The 25,646-nt window shown below is 46.2% G+C and overlaps 5 protein-coding genes across 13 annotated transcripts; 1 reads left to right on the forward strand and 4 right to left on the reverse strand.

Moving 5' to 3' along the window:
- Positions 1 to 71: 71 nt before the first annotated feature.
- Positions 72 to 18,613, reverse strand: LOC108099414 (neurexin-1). Of its 9 annotated transcripts, none has more exons than XM_017202935.2 (13): positions 16,685 to 18,613; positions 16,003 to 16,476; positions 15,629 to 15,940; positions 15,447 to 15,563; positions 15,003 to 15,387; positions 14,554 to 14,924; positions 14,094 to 14,205; positions 9,791 to 9,938; positions 8,877 to 9,634; positions 8,414 to 8,764; positions 8,106 to 8,341; positions 6,681 to 7,017; positions 72 to 5,042 (listed from the first exon to the last, which is right to left on the reverse strand). In XM_017202935.2, exons 1-13 carry the CDS (start codon positions 17,606 to 17,608, stop codon positions 4,039 to 4,041), a joined length of 5,529 nt encoding a protein of 1,842 aa, XP_017058424.1. In that variant the 5' UTR covers positions 17,609 to 18,613; the 3' UTR covers positions 72 to 4,038. The 9 variants fall into 9 exon arrangements, with proteins under 9 accessions (XP_017058424.1, XP_017058421.1, XP_017058425.1 ...); XM_017202932.2 differs by having other exon boundaries at positions 6,681 to 7,038; XM_017202936.2 differs by having other exon boundaries at positions 8,151 to 8,341; positions 14,085 to 14,205.
- Positions 18,614 to 19,835: 1,222 nt separating this feature from the next.
- LOC108099400 (valacyclovir hydrolase) lies at positions 19,836 to 21,253 on the forward strand. The gene has a single exon (XM_017202906.2). It carries the CDS (start codon positions 20,009 to 20,011, stop codon positions 20,843 to 20,845), a length of 837 nt encoding a protein of 278 aa, XP_017058395.1. The 5' UTR covers positions 19,836 to 20,008; the 3' UTR covers positions 20,846 to 21,253.
- Positions 21,170 to 21,918, reverse strand: LOC108099402 (protein D3). Its single transcript, XM_017202908.2, has one exon. The coding sequence runs from the start codon at positions 21,861 to 21,863 to the stop codon at positions 21,333 to 21,335; it is 531 nt and encodes a 176-aa protein (XP_017058397.1). The 5' UTR covers positions 21,864 to 21,918; the 3' UTR covers positions 21,170 to 21,332.
- Positions 21,919 to 22,020: 102 nt separating this feature from the next.
- LOC108099401 (protein D3) lies at positions 22,021 to 23,057 on the reverse strand. The gene is made up of 2 exons (XM_017202907.1): positions 22,287 to 23,057; positions 22,021 to 22,221 (listed from the first exon to the last, which is right to left on the reverse strand). Exons 1-2 carry the CDS (start codon positions 22,685 to 22,687, stop codon positions 22,083 to 22,085), a joined length of 540 nt encoding a protein of 179 aa, XP_017058396.1. The 5' UTR covers positions 22,688 to 23,057; the 3' UTR covers positions 22,021 to 22,082.
- A 325-nt stretch (positions 23,058 to 23,382) lies between these two features.
- On the reverse strand, positions 23,383 to 25,522 carry LOC108099398 (AP-2 complex subunit mu). The gene is made up of 3 exons (XM_017202904.2): positions 25,190 to 25,522; positions 24,686 to 25,124; positions 23,383 to 24,629 (listed from the first exon to the last, which is right to left on the reverse strand). Exons 1-3 carry the CDS (start codon positions 25,364 to 25,366, stop codon positions 23,932 to 23,934), a joined length of 1,314 nt encoding a protein of 437 aa, XP_017058393.1. The 5' UTR covers positions 25,367 to 25,522; the 3' UTR covers positions 23,383 to 23,931.
- Between the last annotated feature and the right edge of the window lie 124 nt (positions 25,523 to 25,646).

Consider the following 25,646-nt stretch of genomic DNA (forward strand, 5'->3'; position numbering starts at 1 on the left):
TAATGTAAGGGACTTTGAGTTTTACTGTTTAAATATTTCTAAATATCCACGAAAATAACTAAGCCATGACATTTTTCAATTATATTTTTATTGTATTTATTATATGCAATGTTATAATTTTGTGTTTTTTGTCAGTCATTCTGTATTTGTATGCGTTTTACAATTTTGTTTTTGGTTTCCTCGTAAATTATAAAATCTAACACAAAACAAAGCAATTTCTTTAACAATCACTGCCGCTACATATACATACACGTTACAATTTGTTAAATATATATATAAGTAGGCACAGCTCAAGCGCCGTGCGTCCAATACATGTTCATATACATATTCTCTGTTATATGGGGGTGTGTGTGTGTCGGTTTATATATATGTATAGATTAGATAACAATGATATTAAGCCTAAGTAGAAGTAAGTTTTAGTACCGATACTCGCGATCGTTCCTCGCTCCTCGCTACTTTCGCTCCCACTTGCACCCACTGCTCCGCCCATCCTTGCTCTATTACGTTACATGCTTTAACTATTTTACTGATACCCATACAACTAACTGTACTCGTCCTTCACGGTCCTGTCACTATATCATACATACATAACATTTATCTTGATTTGCTTTTGATCTCTAATAAAATGTAATTCATTTGAAAACAACGAAGAAGATTTTGCATTTTGGGGCGGGTCGATTTGATATCTCGATCGCGGATATATTTAATTCCCGTTCCGTTTCGGTTTCAATATCGTGTGCTCGCTGATAAATCGCAAGGCAAATTTGTATAATTAGTTATATTTAATTCGGTTTTGGTTTTCTCTTGAATCGAAATGAATAAACGTTAGTGGTTTACATTAAATGCAGAGTTTTCATTGTGCAGCATTAACATTGTGAAGAGATAGAGAGAAAGTTGTCGGGAGAGAGTGGTTACATATATAAGTGGGAATGGTTTTGGTTATCAACAGCGTTTAAAATTTGTGGTTTCTCGTTTGGATTCATTATCAAATCGAAGGGACGTAATACATAATAATCATTGTTTGTTAATCGTATATATTTGTTGTATAGATGTACATTTATAAATAGTATAGTTTGGATGTATGCGTGTATGTCTTGTATAATATAATTGTGTTTGTCTGCCTATGTACTGTACTGTACTGTACTGTATGTACTGTGTTTCGCTATGTACTTGTATTTGTAATTGTCCTAGGTGTTCATTTCAGCTAGATTCGCTAGTTTGTCTCGTGTTATCGCTTTCGCATCCTTTTGTATACAAGTTAAGGGTTTAAAAAACTCGAAAATATATCAAAAGTTTCTTGAAATGCAGTATATATATGTTTTTTTAGTTGTTAAATATATATATTCGTGTATATATAGTACTTTCCTAGGTATATACAGCATACCTCGCCTTGGTTTCCTTTAAGAATTTGAGAGAAGTATGTCCAATAATTTCGCTAGTGTTCGAATGCGTGAGTTGGTGAGTGTGTGAGTGATCGTGAGGCTGAGTGTGCGTGTATTAGTAAGTATATCGAGTGTATATAGGTATTTTGTATATATCTAATTCAAAATGATACACTAATTGGTATTGATAGTGAGACAAAATTTGAATATAGCGCACTAAAATGATATATGCGATTATATGTGTATACATAATTCAATGGCGGCTCGCTGAAAATCGAATCTTGCTCTGTATGTGTGCGGGTGTTTCTGTGTGGGTGTAGGCGTGTGTGTGTGTGTCTGTGCTAGTGACTGGTGACTGCTGATTGTGTATACGTCACGTTGGCTTCGAAAAATACGCTTAAAGCTGCTATAATACTGTAAAATTGTTGCTTGATTTCCTCGTTTATCGACGGTAAAGTAAATGTTCGCTCACATTGAATAGCAGTTTGTAGTAGAAAAGCTAGGTAGGTTCGCTTCAGTGTCTTAGAGTGTTTTAGAGTGTGGCATGTGTGCGTGTGTGTGTGTAGTGTGTGGTGTGTTCAGTGTGTGATTGTGTCTTGTCTTTTCCTTGATATGTCTGAGTTCATACCGCCACGCAGGTCGGTGACAGTATTTAGTCTCAAATACATATAAAAAGTATATGTGTTGGGCTCGGGAGTGCACTATGTTGAATTTGACCCGTTTTTGTGGCCAAAACTCATTTTTCGCGAGTATGCAAATTTCCGTTTTTTTAATTTTACTATGTTGAGAAATGATCAAATTGCTATATTGTATACCTCAAATGTTAATTTAACAGTGTAGTGTTAAAATAACAGCTGTTTAAGTCAGCTGTTGCAAGCGCTCACCACGTGCTTTTTTAAATGTTAAATTTGTGGTGCAATTTCAAATTGGCATATCTCTCACAAAAAGTCATCAATTAATAAAAATCAAAATGAATATTATTTCTTCAGGTTAGTACTATGTGTTGATACTAATATGTTGCGTGTTTTGTTCGTATTTTTCTAACAATTTGTATATTTAGCAAGTGTTGTCTCCTTGTCACTTTTGGAAAAAAAGTTGAACTTTCCAAAAGGTTTTAAAAAAAAGGTTCAAATTGTATCAGTGAGTGTCCATATACATGTTGTAGATCTTTCAATTCTGAATTCAAAAAATATAAGCTCATTATGCGTTTTTTGCGGTTTTCTGCGTAATTTGAATTATTAGGGAGCATATATTAGGAAGAATACATAGAATAATACAAAAAAAAAAAAAAAAAATTTTTTTGTCTTGAATACCTTCCATATTTATTATCCGATTTGGACCAAATTTGCAGGACGCATTTGAAATAGGACATTTATAATGTGTTTCAAAATTGGGGTCTCTAACTTGAAAATTGCTTAAGATATTCGTTTTTTTTCCATTTCTGTGGGCGGAGGAAGGGGCGTTGACACGCCCACTTTTCTAAAATACGTTCCTATAGTAATAACATTCATTATACAAGCAACCTGCATTCAAAAATCTTGTTAATTTCAAAATTTTTAATTTTGGCCACAAAAACGGGTCAAATTCAACATAGTGGAGTGGAAGGGACTAACACAAAGTCGCATCGAGTTGCTGCACGCAAACGAAAAAGTCGCATCACGTATACGTCAACCAAGTCGTGGGTGTCTCTACTGTGTCCTCCGTATCATATTGGTTTAGTTATCCATTTAGATTTATCTCATTTACATTTAACTAATTAAAGCCGGTTTCAATTCAACAAACAATCTGCAGCATAAATTCTTGCACTCCTCGTTATTATTAGTATTATTATTACTGTAGTCAACGAATGTTTGTCTCCTACGTTTACAGCACCACATTTTGTAACTTTACACGCGAAGAAAAAACCCATTCAGAACCCCTCTGCGTTCCTTTACGTTTACATATAAATATATATTTAAGTAGGTTTATATTGAATTTCTGCTAAGTTGTTTAGTGGTTGTTTTTTTGTCGCTAGAAGATCTGCAGTTTATTGGGTTTCCTCGTTCGAACTTTCAGTAGCATACTTTGTGGCGAAATATTTTACACAATTACTTGATTGGCTAGTGGCATAATTTATCGTAACGCTGTGATATATATAATATATATAGTTAATTCGTTTAGTGTAATACGCTTATTCGCTGATGTCTGTTGTGGCTGCTCTGCTCTCGTTTGGTAGTGGTATCTCTATTAGCAAGTCTTGAGTTGAAGCTATAATTTCTTAGGCGTAATCTAATCGTTACTCTCGGGGTGAACCAATGCTCCTGGCCAGATGCACTTGTCTAAAGTATTCGCGTGTCTAACTTGCTGCTGCTGCTAACGTTATCAGCCGTCGTATGTATTAATCGAATCGCGCTGCGCATGGCGCCTCCTACTGCTCCTATTATTATCCTTCTGTCCGTCCGTTTGTACACCCAGTTTTCGACTGTGTCCGCGTCTAATTAACGTTATGAGGCTGCTAAATAAATATATATACTCGTATTTATATTCGCTTATGTGTTTCTGTATCTGTATTCCGTATCTTAAGGGGGACTTTCACTTTTCGGCTCGCTTTGCACTATTTGCATTTATTGCTAATTTGACGATTCCTCCTCCGGGCGACCTGACACATTAGGTCGCCTTACACATACCACTCCTTGACGTCCTTGGAGTCGCGCTTCTTCGCCTTGGGCTGCACCAGTCCGGCCATCTGGGGTCGTCCATCGCTTCCGTAGCCCAGGGACCCACTTCCGCTGGACATCATGCCCCCGCCACCACCGCCGCCGCCTCCGTTTCCGTTTCCGTTGTGGCCGTTGTGCATCTGCTGCTGGTGGTGCTGCTGCTGGCCCGACCCGCCGCCACCACCTCCCTGGAGGTGGTGCTGCCTCTGCTGGTGGTACGATCCGTTGGTGCTGGTGTTGCCCAGCAGGGCCGCGTTCGGGTTGTGCGACCCGTAGGCCGCCGCCTTCTCGCTCTCCGTCTTGTAGCCGCGGTCCCCGTTGGACTTGAGCCACAGGACCAGCAGGATGACCAGCACCACCGCGATGAGTATGCCCGCCACGATGCCGATGATCATGGCGGTGCGCTCCTCCTCGATCGAGTTGATCCGCCCGCCCTTGCCCTTCGGCCGGTAGTTGTTCATGTTGGTGTTGTAGGTGTTGCCGCCGTAGGGTCCGTACGGAGGAGGGTCCTGCGGCGGGATGGGCGGCGGAAGCGGTGGCATGTGCTCGTCGGGCATCTGCATGCGGTCGTGGTCCTTCCTGCCGGATCCGCCCAGTCCGCCACCCGCCACGTAGATGTCGTACGGCGTGGTGTCCCTCTCCGTGACCGTGCTCCTGATCTCCGGCGGCGGAGTGGCCTGCGTTGTGGTGGTCGTCGTGGTCGTGGTGGTGGTGCTCGTGCTCGTGCTGGTGCTGCTGGTGGTGGCACGCTGCGTGGACGTGGTGGCCGCACTGCTCGTGGTGCTCACTTGCCCCGGAGTGCTGCTGCTGCCCGATCCTCCGCTGCTGCTGCTGCTCGACTGGGTGGTGGCGTAGGACGGAGTGCTGCCGCTGCTGCTGCTGCTGCTGCTGCCGTGCTGCTGCTGCTCGGTGGTCACGTCACTGCGTCCCGTGGTGGTGATCGTGACCATCTCGTTGTTGGACTCTGCAAGCAGTCGGTTGCGGTTTATTAAAGTGTTCTCAAGTGGGTGCTCTTAGCGTATGTTTGTTGCAAGTGTGTGCGTTAAGTGGTTTAGTATCTATCCTAGTTGGAAGTCATTCCCCAAAAACACTAATTTGTAAAATACTTCTTATGAATTCATTTAAAATAAATTCCAATGAGTCAAAAATTAGTTTGTTGTTCAGTTAATGTATGGTAATCCCTCCCAAAATCATTCGAACCGCCAGTTGTGCTTTGCTTTTCATAGTTTATTCAACACAGTTAGAGAGGATAGAGATTTGTAGATATTGAGAGATATGTTGAGGTGTGTCATTCTTGTTTTTTGGGTGCTGGACATTCGATCTTTTCGCACGATATGTACAAATTGGAATTGGAAGAACGTTAGAACAATGCAATCGAGAATCGAGGGAATAAATGTGAAGGAGGAGGAGGAGGTGGAGGAGGAACAGGAGTGGGAAAATCACATCTTACACTGCAGACGCTGCTTTAATCGCTACTATGTACAAAACATATACATCTTCGATCGCCCGATCATAGCATATACAGATATGTGTATATATGCTATATCGAGTGCTTGTAACGCTTAACCCTTATCGCTTATCGCTTAACGCTTTCAACGCTCTTAACCCTCTGACTCAACCGAAAACCCTCGCCAATGATCGGTGTGGTTGTTGTTGTTCTGGCTGTTGTTGATGTTCTTGTAGTTGTTGTTGTTGTTGTTGCATTATTTTTAGTTGCTGTTGCTGGTGGTTTTAGCTCTCGTTAATGCTAGAGTTAGTTAGACAGTTAGACAGAGGTCTAGTTGGAAGCTTAGCCTAAGTGCATTGCTTGGTTGCTTTGGTTGCTTTGCTTATGGGAATTTACAGAGTATCCATGGCGCGATCACAGTCAGAAATATGAAGGCGATTTCACATTCTGAAAGAGACACATAAGGCGTACTCGTTGTCAGTTCAAATTAGAAGGCAATCGATCATCGGCAACGGGTGGAGATGAAGGATATAGGCGGCGTTTGGTTGCGATTCTTTTCGTTTTTGTTTTCTGGGCTGATCTGAGCTGAGCTGATCTGATCTGAGATGACACGGCGATCTGATTGATATTGGTTTTGGTTCTGGTTGGGTTGATGCATTGCGAGGGGTGCGATAGAGGCGATACGTTATATATATGATCATATATATATTTAGATATTCAAAGCTGTTTGGCTGTTTCAATGTGGTTGTGTAAGCGGTCAAAGCACTGGCGTTGCATTGGCATTAACCTAACTTCCTCGATCTCCGTGGAAACATTGAACAAAACTGAAAAGGCAAAGCGTCACTAGCTAAACGGTTATGCGGTTAAATATGTGGAGCTGTTACAGATTATAGGAAACAGCTCCAAATCGAACTTGAACTCGAACTCGAACTCGAACACAACTGAACCCACAGCTTAATCGTTACAACGTTCTCTACTTTACTATGGCGTGAACACGCTGCGTATACTTAACTTGAATTTCGAGTGGGACTAGCTAATGTCTGTGATGAAGAGTGTGTGTGTGTGTGTCTGGTGTTAGCTGTTCAGTGTCTTTCCGTGATTGATCCAAATGCCAATGACAAAATGAGACCAACACACACAGCTGCAACCACTCACCTGATCCCCTGGCGGTGCTCGTCGAGGTGAACTGCTCCGTGGTCTCCCCGTAGTCGCCGGACCCGTGGACGCAGTCCTCGTCGTCGCAGGCCCTCTCCGTGCCATTGGTGATGCCTCCGCCTGCGCCTCCGCCATTCCCGCCGGTACTCAGGCTGTTCCCTTGCTGGGAGGTGGTTGTCTGCTTGGTGGGCGGCACGTAGACCGGCGTGATCAGATCGTCCCCGCTTCCCGATTCGAACGGCGGCGTGCACTCGTCCTCGTCATCGCCGCGGCATCCGGATCCGGCTCCCGAGAAGATCAGGTCGTCCAGCGCACCAGGATAACCACTTGCCGGCGTCTGTCGAGTAGAGTTCAAAGTCTAATTTTACTTCAGTTGATCTGGCGGCAGCCGGGCCAAGCGATGGTTATTGTATGGGGCTTGTTAACTGGATTAGTAAGTTGGTTAGGTGCTGTTTGATTAAGTATAAATGAGTGTGGGTGTCAGCACATGAAGCCAAAGGAGATCGTACCAATTAATATACTTGAGAAGGTATTTTCTTCTTAAAGAAAATAATAATATACTTTAGGTATATTTAATCAATTCTTTTCAAGAGTTAAAGAGTCAGAAAGTAAATAGGGATAACATAAACAGTTCGAAAATAACTCATTGTAATATTAGAATCTCCTTTGGCTTTCACACACTTTTTGTTCAAGTATATTTATGTTTGATGTGAGCTTTGATTAGAGTCATGCGGCATAAGTGCGACGAGTTCTAGTGCATAGTAAATCGTATCAGTTTATATAGCTGAATATATATTCACAGTTATTGGTTAATGTGCTGTGCAGCAATGGAAACAAATTGAGGAAACTCAAGTGGCTGGTTAGTGGAAAATCTGTCAAATAGTTTTTTTTTTTTTATTGGTGCGTGAAAAGCGGTACAGTAAAAACGAAGGCACCCGAGGGAAATCATAAAGTGAACTCAAATGCAGCATTTACACTAGTTTATACAGTTAGTTAGCTAATACTTTTGGTTTAGTTAGAACGGTTAACGTTTGTACTGAATGTCGAACCGAATTTCCCGGATTTGATTATGATGACGATGACTTCAATGTACAGATGTCGTTACATTCGAAACGGTTAACGGTTAACGGTTATGCATTTTAAGTATCGGGAATGTGCTTGGGGAACTGTACATCATTCGAATCGAGCATCGAATATTGAATTTCGGAGGTGCAATCAAATCATGTCAAATCAATTGGGAAAAGGGGTTCCACAAACTCATGAAGCGGATTAATACAATAATTTGGTTAGATTTTCGTTTTTGTTTTCTTTTTAGGTTTTAATCAAAGAAAGAATTTTGAATAAACTTGGTTTACGATGAGAAAAATACTTGGAAAGTTGAAAGTTGAGAGGAATTCAAATAAAATTTCAAATAAATTCCCTAACCTGCTGCATTCTCTGCAGATCATTTCTATCTAATACTCCAGTTACCAATTGAACATCTCCGCGGATGGTGATAAGGGGGTCGCGCTCGACGGCCAAGTCCAGGATGCGCAACTTGTTCACCGAGAGCCCGGCGATCACGCCGGCGAACGGCCGCTCGATTCGATTGCGACCGTTCCGGCTGAACTTGCCGCCGACCTGAACGTTGGACATGGTATTGAACACGGTCGAGTGGTGGCCTGCAAGAGCGGTTGGAGAAGGTCGGAGATCGTTAGACACCCCCGGCGGAGAACTATCCCCTATGCACTTACTCTGCGGCGTGAGCGCCTGCACGTTGTAGTCGTCCAGCTGGAGCGTGGCGTTGCCTCCTTTGCGCTGGAAGCGCACCACGTGGTACGCGTTGTCGTTCACCTTCGTCCCGATCTCGCCCAGCGGCAGGTCCACGCTCCCGATGTTGTACACCATGAAGATATTGCCCTCCACGATCTCCAGCTCCATGTAGTCCTGCGTGGTGGCGCTCTCCACCCGCAGGAGCACTGCGTCCGGCCGGGTGGTGATGAAGCCCAGCGCGATATTGTCCTCCTCGGTGTCCGCCTGGGCGTTCTCGGGGAAGGTGTACAGCACCATGCCCTTGTTGTTGCCAAACTCATAAGCAATCGATTCTGGAAGGATATAGGTAATTGATTTGGAATTAAGTGAATGTATTTTAAGTGAAGGTATTTTAAGTGAATGTATTTTAAGTGAATTTATTTTTCAATGTTGGAATTAACTTACCATCATAGCAGGTGGGGCCAGTGTAGGAGGTCATGTCGCACTCGCAGGCATACGCGTTCCACTGCTGCACACAGTTTCCGCGATTCGCACAGGCATTCTGGCTGCACTTGGTGGGTCCCTCGCATCCGCTGACCACCAGCGAGCTGGGCACCACCGCATCACTGGTCAAAGAGGGAGAGGCGTCTCCCAAGTCCAAGGAGGCCAGGCAGCCCTCGAAACCAGACCTCGAGGAAATCGAGGCCGGCAGCTTGGAGTACATGTCCTTGAAGACGCCTCCGATGTACAGGATGCCCGCCAGCTCCAAGTGCATGTTGTTTCCAGTCAGACTGATGATCTCGAAGGAGTCGTCCACGGTGAGGGTGTGCGTCTTGGGTCCGGGTCGCCGGATGCTGACCTGGTGCCAGCGGTTGTCGTTCATGTGGATGCGCGACTTGTCCCTCATGGTCACCGGGCCGTCGCCCAAGTCGAAGGTGTAGTGGATGTGGCCGTTCACCAGCTCCACGGCCACGAAGTCGTTACGGCGTCCTCCGTTGAAGACCAGCAGCCCGTTGGGCTCCACCGTCTTGAAGCGGAAGTCGATGGAGATGCTGTTGTAGGCCTTCAGCATGGCGAGTCCCACGTAGGAGTGCTTCGAGCGGAAGGTGGCCGCATGGTACGGTTGTCCCGCCGGGGAGTTCACGAAGCGGGCCGTCAACTTGAAGGTGGCGCTGGGCAGAGCGGAAAGCTCCGGACCCAAGCTCTTGACTATGTCCAAGTAGCTAGTGGGAAAACCAACAAATATTTATAACATTTTACAAAACAAAATTGTCCTTTCTTTACTAATTGAAAAATCTTATGAAAGCACGTAGTTTATTAGAAATGTAAAGCACTTTAAAGCAACTCATTCATTTTTGTTGTTCATAAAAAATACCAACCGCTGCCCGTTGAACACGAGACCTTGCATCTGGCCAACGAAGTTCGGCATGGTGGAGGTCATCTGGATCTCCTCCTCCGCGTGGAAGAGCCCGCCCAGGTGGATCGAGCGGATCTCCATGGTGCTGTGGCGACCCAGGATCGTTTCGGCTGTGGAAGGAATATTTCCAAAAACAAGAGATGGATAAAACTCGGGGGCCTCGCCACGGGGTTTCTCTAGCCTGGATCGGCTTGCTCTAAGTTGTTGACTAGGCGGAGTACCGTTTACATTGGTTACATATGGTTATACGATCGGGATATATATATATATATATTGGTAGTATATGGAGTATAGTTGGTGACAAGAAGCACATACGCATATGTAGTCAAAGAGTATATAAGAGTATAGAGTAGATAATGCGGTTTTAGTAGACATAGATCTAGTTTTTGGTTCATAGATTGTTCAAGCATTTGTATTTTTCACTCGACAAGTGGCTGAATGTAGTTGGAATTCGATTTGAGTAATATTATTGTTATTTAGTTTGTTGCAGCTTGGTACATACTAAAGAAAGGTGCAGATTACAATACATACTGTACTGGTACGGATAGTAGTTTAGTAGTTGTAATTAAGACAAAACGAAATCGAAATCGATAATCGAAAATCGCTGCCACAGCGCAAACCAAAGGAAAGTAAGTAAAAGTAAAGAGTTCGCTAAGTAGATTAGATTAGGTTAGTTGGTGCGCATTTGGTTCTTGTTTACATACGAATATGCATTGGTTGACATTTGAGGAATACGAGTACGTTAATCTTTTCTTAGACTAGTTTGGTGTGTGAGATACATTTTCAATACGATTACGGTGGCGGTGACATTTCAGATAATTTTCATATTCATTTCTCAGCTGTGCGTGGTAACCGAGGAAAGTATAATTATGAGAGGGGCTTGCTGAGGCAACCTACGATCTAGGAATGGAAACTGAAAAGGTCAAGGGTTTTATCGGTTATAATCGGGGTAATTGAAAAGGAACGGAAAAACAATTTGGACTTTGCTTAACGACATTGAACTAAACATCGATGGGTATCGTATGGGTAAACTGTCCATGTTTCTCTGGTAATGTCAATGTGTTAATGTTATTCCTGTGCCCTATAGAGTTCCTTGAGTGGGTATGTGTGTTTTGCTAGGTTGTTTCTGTGTTTGAGTGTATGAGTGGGTGTGTGTGTGCGGCGACTACGTCTAAGTTAATAAGGGTGCATTAGCCTTAACGAGCGGCCACATTGCGCATACGACGCGTTGGCCCACCGAATGATTGACATCTTGACATGCAAATGACTGCGGCGACAGAGACAGAAACAGCCAGAGAAAGCGCAAGAGAGAACAAGAGAGAGCAAGAGAGAGAGAGAGAGAGAGCGAAAGGAGAGGGCAATGTGGTGGGTGGTGAGCGGAGGTCGAAGTAGGCCACTGTTGTTGCAGCTGGCAATTTGGCGCATTTACAGTTACTTATTCATACACTTGAATTGCTGAGTGGGGGCTGAGTGATACGATGCGATGGCGAACGATACGAAATACGATATACGATATAGCATATAGGATACAGTACGAAACAAAGATATATGTTACACTATACACTGTACAGGGCTTGGCCCGATTCCGGGTTCAGACTTGGTTCGTGAGCAGGTCATGCGGTTGGCTATATCATTCCCACTGACAGTCATTTGGCTTGTTAATTTATGGATTAGGTATAATCATAGTTTCATAGCTGCTGCTGCTGCTGCTGCTTGATTTTCAGGTGCTCGCATGCAAACGCGTCACGTGTGTGTGTGTGTTCTGGTGCAACGGTGCTTCGGAGAGTGTGGGTGTGTGCCTGTGCAGGTGTGCGAGACTTTCACTTGACGGTGTGTGAGTGTGTTTGTTTGTTCGAGGCAGGAGCAGGATCCGGCTATAACGAAAACCCTAAATAATTTCACATAAAAATATATAAAGAAAATATTGTCTTATCTGGTTTCCTATCGTTACTGAAATTTACTTTTATGTTTATTTAAGTTATTTATTAAAAAAAATGTTTGAAAACTTTTTATTGCACTATAGTTTTAGTCAAAGGTAAATGGTAAATGTTTAAAAAAATTCAAAATAGTTATAGTTATTTTTCAATTTAGCCTTCTCCATCGCCTGCCTTTTCGATTCTTCTTTTTCAGCTGGGTGTTTATACTTTTTTGGACACACTTACACAACACGAATCTAAATTTACGTGAGACACGTTAGGCTTGATTAGTTAGTTGCAATTTGGTTGCGGTTGCGGTATTGTTGTATTGATGTTTACGATAGTTGAGTTTACTTAACACAAAGCTAATTACATATTAAATGGTGCAAAATTACAGCCCTGGGCGCTTTCAAACATTGTTTTGCCCTCTCGTCTCAAGAAGCCGTGGTTAATGCCGTTTTCCAATGGCACTCCAGGCGCAATCGCAATTTTCCGATAGCGTGACTTTCATCGAGCGATTTGGGCAAAAAAATGTTTCCCCGAGTTCTTGCGTGTCGATTTTTTTCTCTCGCCTAAAACATGAAACGAAAAACGATATTGTACATTTAAATTATTTACGTTGCGTTCTCGTCTTTTTGCATTGCTCGCCTTACTCATTTTTGCTTTATTGCATTTATTTTTCTCACTTGGTTGCATTTCGCTTTTTCAAAGAAGGTCATTTAGATCACGTTTGTGATTAGGGAATTGCATTTGCATTTGACATTGTTACAAGTTGTTGTAGTGGTTAAACACCATGGTGGTTTTTTTTTCGCTGTTCTACATTCGGTAGACGTCTGAAACAAACACCTTTTAACGTTAACATACCGCACGTGTCGTTTAAGTTATGGTACAGCAATTATTTAAGTTATTTTCATTGTTTAGATTATCATAGGTCTGTAAACGAAAACGAAAACTCTTTTCCAAAAAAGTATTTACAGAAAATAAGATAAAACATAAAATGTACAAGTACTTTATTCTGTACTTAAGTTGTTGAGTTAGGCTTGGCTTGATTCGATTAAATCGGAAACTGAATGGTTGATTTTTTTTTTGTTGGAGTACTCTGATGAGGACTCAGATTCAAAACACAACACAATTAATATGCTCCCCAGGCCATTGACTCAACAACAAAGGGAAACGTAATTACCACAACTTTAATTAAAACCAAACAGTATAACTCGGTTATCAAGGACAAAACAATGTACAAGACAATCAATATAAGGGTATTTATAACACTTAAGGCTGAAACTTTACAGCTGTCCAACTTTCTTTGCTTTCGCTTTTACTCTTATTCGATTACAATACTTTCTGTGTGGGCTTAGGAATTGGAATTGAATTGTAATTGGAATTTTATTGGCAATCGTAATTGGGAAATCAAACAAAGTAAGTAAGTATCGCAAATAAAAACACAACATCGAGATGTTTGAAAGAGTTTCGAGAGGAACTTACAAGAGCAAAGTATATAAAAAATCATTACGAATGAGTTATTGAGTAGCAATCGAAGGCGGACCCTCAGGCGGGACCTTCGACCTTATATCAAGAGTATGTTATGGTAGAAACAAACTTCAGAGAGGCGTACAATGTGTGGAATGGTGTGGATGTGGAGCCGGGTGTCTTATGATGTTCAAACTATATTGCAGATGCTTAACGATGTTCAGAGAGATACAGAGCGAGGTAGACATAGGTGGATAGTAAGATAGAGCTGTCTAGATCAAATCAGTTCATCATCATCGGAGTAGGGAAGTTCGAGAAATGTGTCATGAGAAATGAGAGAGAAATAAACTTGCTAAATACTTTGTCAATTTCGTTGGTAGTTCTTTTTCGCTTGGATTTCAACTGCATTTCGTTTGGGTGTATTCGCATGTGTTCGTATGTGTGCGTGTTCGTGAGGCTGTGTTGGTGTGAGAATCGTTGTTAACTGAAAAGCTCTCAACTGAAAAAGTTTAAGTGGAACTTAAAAACGGAAGACGCGCCGCTGACTGCACTTTCCTTCCTTATTGATTTTTTCCCTCATTTCTTATTGTCCTTATCCCTTCCTGTATATTTTTATGAGGCTCTCCCTCGAGACTCCTCATCCTCAACTGCCCTGAAGCACCTTCACACACCTTACTGCTGAACGGGGGGCATTCCTACTTGAACTTGAACCTGCGTTCTGTGCGTGGAGCACCTTGCAATGGAAGCTAGTCGCTGGGGGGACACCCGTGGAGTTGGTAGGTTGTCGATTAGTTGGTTCATTGGTTGGTTGGTAAAAAAAACGACACGGCACGACACGTAGTAGGGCATAGATGTGCTGTTGATACATACATAACATACCCCTGACGGGGGGAGCCCCGTCGACCTGAAGCCGCAGATTGGAGGCTCTGCGCGAGAAGCGGATCGTGTGCCAGTTGTTGTCGTTCAGCACCGACTGGCCGGCCAGCAGGTTCTGCAAGGGATTATCCGTCAGTTGGAAAGCTGTCCCGAAGCCCTAGAAAATCGCCTTTTAACTTTCGAACGGCCTTGGCTTAAAAAATATGTGTGCTAAAGAAATTAACTGTTTAATTAAGTTGGATATCGTCGAACATAAAAGTGTAAGTAGTACACTCAATTAAAAACAACATTTTACAAGGTGCTGGAATAAAAAACCTCATTTAATACAAACAAAATTTTCCACCTGAAAATATAGCTTCAATTTCTGGAATACTTTGCTTACCCAAGGCAGATAGTTAAAGGCGATTTTCCAAGGTAAAGGACATATGTGATCAAGTTAGGCACCTTCCCCCGATTGACTCACCTTCTCGCGGTCGCTCAGCCGCACACTGGCCCGCACCCTTCCCGCCACGAGAGCGATCTCCAGTCGGTCCGGCGAGTTGGACTCGGCGCTGGTGAGGAGCAAAAGGCCCGCTGGTCGCGAAGTCTTGAACCGGATGACCAGCTCCTCGGTCTGCGTCTTGGTGCCCTGTCCGTTGCCCAGCCAGATGGTCATGTGCTGGCTGCCGTTGAAGGCCAGCGTGGCCAGCTCCCGGCCGCAGGTGGGTCCTCCATACAGGGTGGCCGAGCAGTCGCAGATGGGGCGGTTCCAGCCCTCCATGCAGGTGCCGCCGTTCAGGCAGGGATTCCCGTTGCACACGTTGGCCTGCACGTGGCACGATGGCTTCACGGAGGCTGCTCCCCAAGGGGATTGGGGTGGAGGGTTACGGGTTATCGGATACGGATTAAGTGCTGGCGTGACTCTTCACTCACCCGAATCCTGGACGCGTGCAAAGGCCGCTATATCGATCGCCTTGCCACTGAGCACCAGGTCACGCAAACAGCCCACGAATCCCTGGCGCAGGGTGGCCGTCCAAATGGCCGCCGGCCAGGCGACGCTGTTGTAGGCGGGGCCCACCCCGCCCAGGTACATGTGCCCGTCCAGCTCGAGGATGGTGCCGTCGCCCGGCGTGCGGAAGTCGTTCCACACCCCATCCACGCTCACCTTGGCGTCGCGTCCGTTCCGCCGGAGAATCAGGTCATGCCAGTCCCCGTCGTCCACGCGACGTCGCGAGGCGCGCACCTTGGAGGCTCCGGATCCGAGGTCTAGATGGATGTAGATGTGGCCATTTAGCAGCTCGATGGCAATCAAAACGGGCTGAGGGATAGCGAAAGTTTAAATAAGAAAAGTTTAAGCCACTGCAAATGTCAACTCACGTTCTTCGCTCTTGGTTGCTTGGATCCTGTGGCCAGGACTATGATGCCGTTGGGCTCCTTGGTGCGGAACTTGAAGCTAATGGAGCTCTGCTTGCCAGTTTCCCAAGGAGGCAAAACCTTAACAAAAACAAGAAAAATATTTTAAATAGTTTGCAATAAGTTATGGGGAATTTATAGCTTACCAAATGCGATTCCCTCGTGGTGAAGGTCACCGGATCCTGTGGATCGCCACTGGGGCACTGGTACTCCAGGTTTCCAGCCACCTGGATCAGCTTGGAGCCGCTCTTGGCCAGGTCGATGAGGTTCAGATTCAACGTGTCCGCCGAGAACTCCACCTTGCGCAAGCAACCCACGAAGTTGGTGTGGACACGGGCTCCCAGGAGAGCCCTCGGATTCACAGCTCCGCCCACGTAAACCCGCGAGGAGGAGAGCATGGTGAACTTGCCGGCGATGTGCGAGTGGTCCGTGTAGACATCGTCCACCACGGTGACCAGCTGGAGGGCAGGAAATCCCTGTTTAGCTTGGGATCTGTCTTAAATATTCGGAGTATACGCACCCTACAGAAACTGGTGATGGAGGAGATCTCCTGGATGCGGCGGTGCACGGTGACCTTGTGCCACTGGTGGTCGTCGAACCGCACCTTGGAGGGCTTGATATGCATCTCCTGCTTCCCGTTGGCCAGGCCCATGGTCAGGGAGACGCCTCCGTCCCGCAGCGCCAGGTTCAGATAGTCGGTGCCGTGGCCCGTGTAGAAGAGCAGGCCGTTCGGCTGGCGCGTGCGGAAGTAGAAGGATATGGCATCCTGGGCACTCACTATCGGCTCGGCGCCCGTCTGGCCCAAGTCGTACGAAAGGAACTGTGTACCGCGGAACGTGGCCTCCGATGGCGCCTTCTCCTTTTCGCAGTACTGGCCATCGTACTCGAGGTTTCGGCACTCGCAAATTGGACCGGAATCAGTGGATATGCAGATGCCGCCGTGCTGGCACGGGTCGTTCCGCTCGCAGGCATCGGTCGTGTTGCCCCGAACGCCCTAAAGGAATGTTAAAGATGGGGTCATATACGATGGGTTCATTGTACAGACGGTATTATATCAGATAGGGAGTATAGATGAACTCCTTTGGAATGGATATGTGATATAAATTGTAGCACTCAGTAGCACTTAATTAAGGTGGCAGATTAATAAGTTAACTCTCTTGGAAAGCTTAATATTAATGGGAAATCCTTTTAAAAGAACTCACCCTGAGGGGCCTTTCGCGGGCGGGCAGCTCGCCGTGGTCGCAGGGCACATCGCCGCACTTGATGTCGCGCTGCTGCTTGATCTCCTGGCGCCGGGTGGAGCCGCCCGGCTGATCCGCGTAGACCAGGTTCCGGATGGCGCCCCGGAACCGCGGCTCGAAGATGACGCTGGGCAGGGCGAGCAGCGCCAGCTTGCTGCTGTACCAGTTGGGCATGCCGCCCACGTAGACGTCCGAGTTGCTGGCGAACTTGCCGAACTGGAACTCCTTGCCCTTGGTGGACCGCTGCTGCGAGACGCCGTCCACGGTCAGCGAGGTCTGCTCGTCGTTCCGCAGGACCTGCACCTTGTGCCAGTGGCCGTCGTGCAGCTCGCGGCCCACGGTGATGATCTGGGCCCCGCCGCCCAGGTTGTATCGCAGCCGCAGGGCGCCCTCCACGAGCTTCAGCTCGAAGAAGTCGTAGGTGCCGCCGTCGTCGGTGTAGAGCACCAGTCCGTTCGGCTGCTCCGTCTTGAACTCCAGCTCGAGGGTCCCGTTCAGCCCGGTGTACCACTTGCGGAACGTGTAGAAGGAGTTCTGCGACCCGTCCAGCTGGAAGCCAGCGCTGAGGGTAACGAAGCTGGCCGCCAGGCTGACCAGCAGGGCGCTGACGATGAGCACGCGGTAGGAGCGCCGGTACTCCACGACCACCGGAGGCACTTGCTCGCCTCTCCGCCGGCGACGCGCCTTGTTGAAACGCAAGTCCGGGGAGGCGAAGGCGGAGCAGGATGCGGAGTTGGTGGAGGAGCTGGTGGCGGTGGAGCTGCTGCTGGGCAGGAGCCTCAGCTCCCGCTGCTGATCCCTGTCCATGTTCGGCCGAGTCCTGGCTGTCATGGCCGCAGGAGCATAGTTGTTATCCTGATATGTTGCACTATGTGGCGCCTTCATTCACACGCACACGGGCTCACTGTCACTCGGGCTCACCCACACAGAGGCACCTACGCACGTTGCGCGCGTAAACGTAAAGTGTCCTCTCCTCCCTCTCTCTGTCCTTGTCTCGCGTATTCCAGTCCTTGAGCGCGAGCTTTTCGCGTGTCCTTGTGTGGGTGTTACTCGACTATCCGTTTTATCCGCACTTGCTCAGAGGCAGCGGAAGAGCGTGAGAGCGCAACGGAGAGCGAAAGCTCGGCCAGGCGAAGTTGGCTGTGGCTGTTAACGGTACTCGGTCGGCTGTTAACGGCACTGCACTGATTACTCCTGGCTTTTTCGCCTGGTTTCTTGGTCCTTAATGCTGAGCACCTTGAGTTTTTGGCATTTCGTACACTTGATTTGCGTAATGTTTGGCAGACTAATTAGAAACGGGCACATATTTCGCATCGATACGGGTCAGACAACCGATGCTCCGACCGAGGCGGCTGTACTACCAAAACTGGGGGTTATGGCCTGGCCGAAAGCTTGCCGGATACCCCTGCCACCCGAAGTTGTGGCGCCCACGAACGCTCCAACGTACATGTACATACTAAAAATCGGAAAAAATTTTCACTGCATGTCGCGAATATAGGCGAAAAATTTTCTAAGCACCTCGCTGCGAATGGCCCCAAAAGGGCGCTTCACATTGCTGGTTTCCACAGCAAACTAATCAGTTATTTATGCGTATCGATTGATCTATTGATTGGCTACGATTTTACACACACTGGGATTTTTCAATTACACAATTATTTCGTAGAATATTCACGTTTTCTCTGTTGCTCTGACTTTACGTAACCGTTTCCACTGCCTTTCAGCACGACGCGTATTCGTTTTTGTGGTTGAATTTATTTTTGGAGATTTTTCGGTTCGATTTGGGGGGTAGAAAAATTTTGTGTGTCGAAATTTGCTACGCAGCACCTTCCGCTGCTCTTGGCTCCGATATCGATCCGCGCTGCATCCACGACAAGACTGAACTGCAATTTCAAACTTAATTTCTTCGCTGTGTTTCCAATGGATAACGAAAGCTCCCCCAGCTTATTCACAAAAAGCCATTGGTGCGGCCTGGGCGACTCGAAAAAGAGCGCTATAATTTATCTGTGAAGAAGGAACTAAGCAATTTACCTACTTCTTTTACTTTGAAATAAGATTAAAACGTTTGAAATAACCAAAACGCACAAATTTTAACGATTGATAAGTTATTTTCAAAGTCTCCCGACAAAGTATGCTATGAAAATCGCAGGGACCTTTCGCTTTCTGTGTAGTGTATGGGAATGCCAAAAATTAAAAGCTCGCTTACTTCGCACGAGGCATGCATATGCGTACTACTAACACACAAACGCACACACTCACACACAGACGCCAGCTGCCCACTCACACATGCGTAATGAGCGCACAGGACGCAGGTTCATAACCTGCACCACTAAAACGTATTAGATGGAAACCACTCACACACGCAAGCACGTTCAGCTGTGTGTGGGTGTCCTGTGGTCACACATTCTGTCACACGGACACCCACACAGACTCACTATCTCCGAGACGAACCGTGTAAATTCCTTGACATTTACTACGCAACTTCGACGACTCGGTGTCAAATTCGATTTGCATTCGCATTGGTAATGGAATGTGTGGTCTTGTACTGGCAACGTCTGTGTGCGTATGTGTGTTCGTCCTGCCCTTAAGCTTTCCCTTTTCGACCTAGGGAACAATTGCAAGGCCGTCGCCTCCATTAATCGTCGTCCTAGCTAGGACATTACTTTGAGCACACCAATCACGCACTGACCATTACTCCAGGGACTCTGTTCCCGGGCACTTACATTTTTTAATAATTTGTAATTTGTTAACGCACGCTAAAGGCTAAACAAATGCCAGCACGTGCTGTCCATTGTCCTTCGGAGCCGTGACGTTCGAGGGGACTAACAAGGACTGGGAATGCCAAAAGCTGGAGAGAAGCAAAAAGCTTTAATTTAAATAAGGCGGTATTCTATTCATCAGTCAGGCAGCACTTTAAAGCGCTTCTTAACTTCTTATGTTTCAAAAAACTCTCCACTATATTATTGCAAGGCATATAAGGGTTTTAGGCTTCCTGATTTTTTATAAATTGTTGGTTTAAATACTTTTTAAAATACGTAACGATAACGTTAACGTATTTGAATGGAATATTGCGTCACGGCGAGTGCAGCCACTCTAATCCGATCGTTTACTTACAGCTGTTCTGTTCTTCTTCTTTTTCGTTCTTATCAGGTGTTATCACCGAAACAAGTGCACTTTACAATTCGTGTGTAAAAGATTCAAACGATTTTCTGGACTTTTGAAGTGCTCTCGAGAAGCAACTAAGTTTGTTGGCCTACTCCAAAATCCCTGTTCGATCCCGCTTACGTAATGCTAGCACATTTGGGAAGGCGAATTGGTTTCCGTTCGGCCATTAAGGTGCGATTAATTCACTCGGAGCGAAAAGTACGGGTTAATGGCTCTGATTTGAACATTGTGGAGAGCGGCAGTGGAGAACGGAGTTTGCTTCTGATGCCCGGAGCGCTCGGTTCCGCCTGGACCGATTTTAAGCCCCAGATAGAGCAGTTGCCGAAATTGCTGCCGGAACACACGATCATCGCTTGGGATCCACCGGGTTACGGCAAATCGGTGCCTCCTCAAAGAAAGTTCGGACTGGAATTCTTCCAAGAGGATGCCCAGGCAGCCGTGGATTTAATGCGGGCTCTGGACAGGCCACGCTTTTCGATTCTTGGATGGAGCGATGGAGGAATCACGGCCCTCATAATCGCAGGTCGCCATTCGGAGGCTGTGGAGCGCCTCGCCATCTGGGGAGCAGGAGCCTATCTAAACGCCGATGAAGTTAAGGCTCTCCAGAACATCCGAGACGTGGCCAAATGGTCAGCCCGCATGCGAGAGCCTATGGAGAAGGTGTATGGCGTCGAGAGATTTCCCCAACTGTGGGCCGAATGGGTGGACGCCGCCTGCGCCTTTTATGACCAACGAGACGGGGATTTCTGTCGCTCCGAGGTAAAACAAATCAAGGCGCCCACTTTTATCTTGCATGGGAAAAAGGATCCCATGATAGCCGCAGAGCACGTTCCTTGGCTGAGGAAGCAGTTGCCAGAGGCAAAATATCACGAGTTTCCTGAAGGCAAGCACAACATCCATCTCCGCTACGCGGAGGAGTTCAACAAACTTGTGGCTGACTTTTTCAACCAAAAGGAGTAGTTCAACTATATATTCAGTCTCACATTGCCTTAAAAGTTTGATTACACTTTAAAAATCTGATTTATAAGCGTCTTTAAAAAGACCTTAGAGATATCAGAAATGGAAAGTCAACTGTCCAAAAGTCCAACATTGCATAAATAATAAATTCATATCTGGACTAAAGGAAATTGTTTATCTATACTATGAATCATGCCGAATTTAATTGAAGAATACCCATATCACTTAAAATATATGAAAGTGACAACTGAAGCAGAAAATAGATCGGCTTCAAGGTAAAAAAATATTGTATGTGTTTTATAAAATACTAAGTATGACTAAGAAAAGTAAACCAGACCAGAACTTTTTAATAAACATTTCTACGAAAATAAATTGAACTGTTGGAAACCCTTGTAGCTCCGCCCACTTTCAGTGTATACGTTTTTTGCTTTATGAGAACTACTATTTAAAATTTATTATTTCACAGAGTGCTGATCAGTTAGTGGCCAGATTACTGGACCGTCTCGATGAGAGTCTTGACGTAGTCATCGTACTGGGCCTGGAAGAAGTTTCCGGCGACGGGGCCGCCGAAGCTGTACTTCTGGATGTAGTCACGGGCCTTAACGTTGATGCGGCCAGTGCGGCTGGTCTTAGACACGAACTTCTCGGTGGTGATCTTCTCGTTCTGCTTGAACACCAGGAAGACGTAGCGGTGGAGTCCGGTTCCCTCGCGGGGTCCAGCGCCGATGTACTCGGCAACGGTCTGGCCCTCGGACACCTTGTTGCCGGGGATGTTGATCACCAGCCAGTGGAGCAGCTCGCGGAACTTGGGGTCCTCGCGGCTGGGTGCGTCGGGGTCCACCAGCAGGATGGTGTACAGGGAGCCGGGCTCGGCATCGAACACAACCGTGGGCTGGTCCTTCACCTGCGTGGGAGTCAGCTCCTTGCCCAGCTCGACCTGCACGCCAGAGGGATAGGTGATGGTGGCCTTGGAGGCGGGCTTGACGTCGATGATGTCGGGAATGATACCGGCGGTGTCCATGTTGGCTGGTAGTGCTGCTGCTTCTGCTCGGTGTGGCGTTAGCGAGTTGACTCTGGCCCGGATCCCCGACTGCTGGCCTTTTATCGCCGGACGGAGTCCGACGCCTAATCAGTTCCGTGCACTTTTCAGTTAATACCCCAACGCATAGATAGCGAGATAAGCGATTGGTTAGACTTTATTGACTGGGAATAGAAAACCCGGCATGAGATATGCAAAAATCTAGCCGGTGAACGTTTTGTTCCTGATTGGCACAAAGTCATCAAACTGCGCCTGGTAATAATTAGCGGCTATGGGAGCCCCCAATCCATGTCTGGCAGCAAAGTCCCGGGCGTTGAAGTTCAAACGGCCTGCTCGAGTGCTGTGATTAGGAAGCGATTAGTCAGTATTGCATTCAAATGATAATCATTGAATTATATCTCGTACGTGTTGGAAATAGTGGGAGTCTCCTCGATCTTGTTCTCCTGACGATAAAGCAGGAAAATGTAGCGATGCAGGCCAGTGCCCTCTGGTGGACCCGAGCCAACATAGGCTACTAAGGGATAGCCACCAGAAGGATCGGTATTGCCACCCGGAATGTTGACCACAGCCCAGTGCAGGATCTCCCGAAACTTCGGGTCCTGACGAGTCGGAGCATCGGGGTCCACCATGAGAAGGGTGAGCAGGTTGGACTTTCCCTCCAAGCCAGACCAACTGACATTCGGCACGTCCTTCACCTGGGTGGGGGTCAGCTCATTGCCCTGCTTCACCGGAAGGTCCCCAGTATAGGTGACCTGCACGGTTCCAGCGGGAACCGCATCCACAACATCGGGAACTATGTCATCCATGTTACGTGTCCGCCGAAAACGATGACAATACTACTTTGTCGAACTGTTATCACTGATGACCAAGCCGGCTGGGTGATAACAACGCAAAAGCTTCCAACTGATTCAGCGGATGTCTTGCGGTTTTATTAAAATTTCCAGTTCAATTAATTAATATCTGGATGTTGAAACCGCTCAAGGTTATCCGTCGCTGGCAACAGCTAACAACTAGAATAATACTTTTATGGGCAGACCGGAATAAACGTTATCGTGTCTATTAAACTGATTGGTCAGTGTTCCTACATTGATTTGTTTTCAATGGAAAATTGTGAAAAGCCCTCCAACGATAGCAAAGCTCTTATGCGAACCGGCATTTTTTAGGCAATTTTACTTATAACGCAAAGATCACTTAACTAAAAAATTTTATGTATGATGAATGAATCACAGCTTAAAACTTGTTTCTACTTTTTTGGGGCAGTTACAATTTTATAGTTACATATGCCCAAAACCCTCTTACTTAAGCTGGTTGTGCACCACCGTGCACACCTGATAGCGAAGACAGCACTTGAGTGATCGTAAAGTCATATATCGTTCAGTTATGAGGTTGTAATTGTGCCTTTGTACTTTATTACTATGGGTCTGTTATCAATGGCATTATAAAAAGAGAATCGAACTTTGTAGAAATGCAGATCACTTTTCACCAGTAACTAAAAGTCACATTTAGTATATATCATGCTAATTTATTAAACAATTCGATTATTAACACTTGAATATTAATATTGATAGCGCTGACAGAGTTTTGGTCTATTAAATACGCTTAGTTGCATTTTTCGCTTTTGTTCTTTGCACAATGAAAATAATGATTAATATATATATGTATATATTTATAATACGATAATACAAATAATAGAATTGTGAAAACGTGAGCGTGAGATTTGAGAGGCGTCCCGCGACGCATATAAAACAACATAGTTTACAATTACATAGTATGGGTAAATCATAGTACCTAGTGGTATGTCTATAGGGAACACGCCCCGCCCGCATAACCAGCGCGCGCGGAGGCAGTGTGTGCGGTATACGGCATATGGTGTCCGGGGGAACCCGCTACTCGGGCGTCCAACGGACTTGCTGGAACTAATCTTGGAATACATTAACTGCTGGTTCAATTTGATTGAGGAAATACCAATAGATGCGGTAACACGTTCTCCATTCGTTTCGTTAAATTCAACTGTGATACTCTTGCTCCGTGATGGCGATGGTTGGCCGCCCTAGCAGCGTGTCTCGTACAGTCCGCTGCGTCCGATGTAGCGCACCCACTTGACCACGTCCTGATCGGAGTAGTTGATCTTTGGCTCGAACACCTTCAGGTAGCGCACCTTGAAGCCGGATGGCGCGAACGGCACCTCGAAGTTCATAGATATGGGCGGCCGGGTCCACTTCTTCTTGGTGTCCGTCTCCAGCAATTCGATTTCCGCCGACAGTTGGGTCTCCTTCATGCCTGCCATCCGCTTGATCTTCCACACGATTGCGTTCTCCGAGGCCTTGTACTTGGCCTTGCCCTTCAGGCAGATGAGCTGCACTCCCGAGGTATTAAGCGGTGTGGGTATCTTCACTTCAATCTTTTGGCCCAGCAGCGATGGCTTAAAGTTTGACTTCAACACGACCTTTACCTCCATCTTGGTGCGTCCCACCTCGCGCACCAGCGGAATGACTCGGAATGGCAGCGAAATGTCTTTGGTGGTGCGGTAGCGCATCAGCTCGAACTCTCCGTCCGGCGGAATAAAACTGATTGAGTGCTCCGTCTCGAATTTGCTCAGCTTGACGCACTGATGGAACTGGCAGTCGTCAATGACCACCACGGGCTTGCCAGAGCGCGAGGTTTCCGCCTCGGAATTGCCAGACAGGCTGCGTCCCTTGGACTCCATAACGATCTTGTCGTTGATGCCGAACTTGCACTCAGGCATGCCTAAAAATAGGGGACTCAAATTAGAATTCCTTCAAAGATGGATTGGCTTAACTTACCCGACAGATACGACTTCATCACCACCTTGCCGGCAACATGGGCGGACAGTACCTGGCCTTGCGGACTCATTAGCAGGTTGACGTACTCCAAAACGTCCAAGAACAGCTCATTGCGTCGGTACTTGATGCCCTCGCGACGCCAGCCAATCTGTCCCGTAACCTGGGAGGTGATCTGCATCTGCTCCTCCTTGGTGGCCGACTTAATGCCCTGCTGCGTGATAAAGGTCTTCAGGGTGCCGGAGTCTGTGTTCTGCGGATAGCCAAAGTCCAGGATCTCGTCCAGGAGCTCGTAGATAAGCACAAAGTTATTCTTGATGTTCTCCTCGGAGATCTTGCCGAAGTACGACTGCATCACTTCGATGATCTTCAGCAGAAACTCGAAAACCATGGCGGCGTTTACATTCTGCTTGGTCACAGCCGCCAGCCAAATGTTGGCCCGCTGTGGGAGGAAAATTAAGGATAATGAGTGGGTGTGGAAAAGGGACTAGGACTTGGATTACGCACCTTGATGTGGAAGAAGCTGGTCCGCGCAATGTTGGTCACTGGTGAGCGGACCTGCTGCCGGGCGTGGATGACGTTGACCCTAAAGGCATCCACAGCATTGCGACCGATATCATCGCGGTAAACTCGCGAGATTAGCACCTCGCCCTTGTGGTTGTAGACGAACAAACCGCCAATCATTTTGCGCGCTCTCTGCTGGTTGCTCTAATTCGGGAAAATATGCAGAATATACCCAAATTTAGGATATATGCATAGATTCTCTGGTACGATGCTGCGAAAATTTTTATCAGAAAATCAATTTCACTCCCCTTCAGTGTGGCTGTTCGCGGTAGAATATATACCGAAAATTGTCTGGTCACACAATTCTGCCTCAATGGCACCGCACTTGATAAAATAAGTTACAAAAATATTGTTGGCCCCAATTTTAAAAAGATTTACAAAAATTAATTAAAAACTAATG

The sequence above is a fragment of the Drosophila ficusphila genome, unplaced genomic scaffold (genome assembly GCF_018152265.1).
Source record: "Drosophila ficusphila isolate 14025-0441.05 unplaced genomic scaffold, ASM1815226v1 contig_791, whole genome shotgun sequence".
Taxonomy (NCBI): domain Eukaryota; kingdom Metazoa; phylum Arthropoda; class Insecta; order Diptera; family Drosophilidae; genus Drosophila; species Drosophila ficusphila.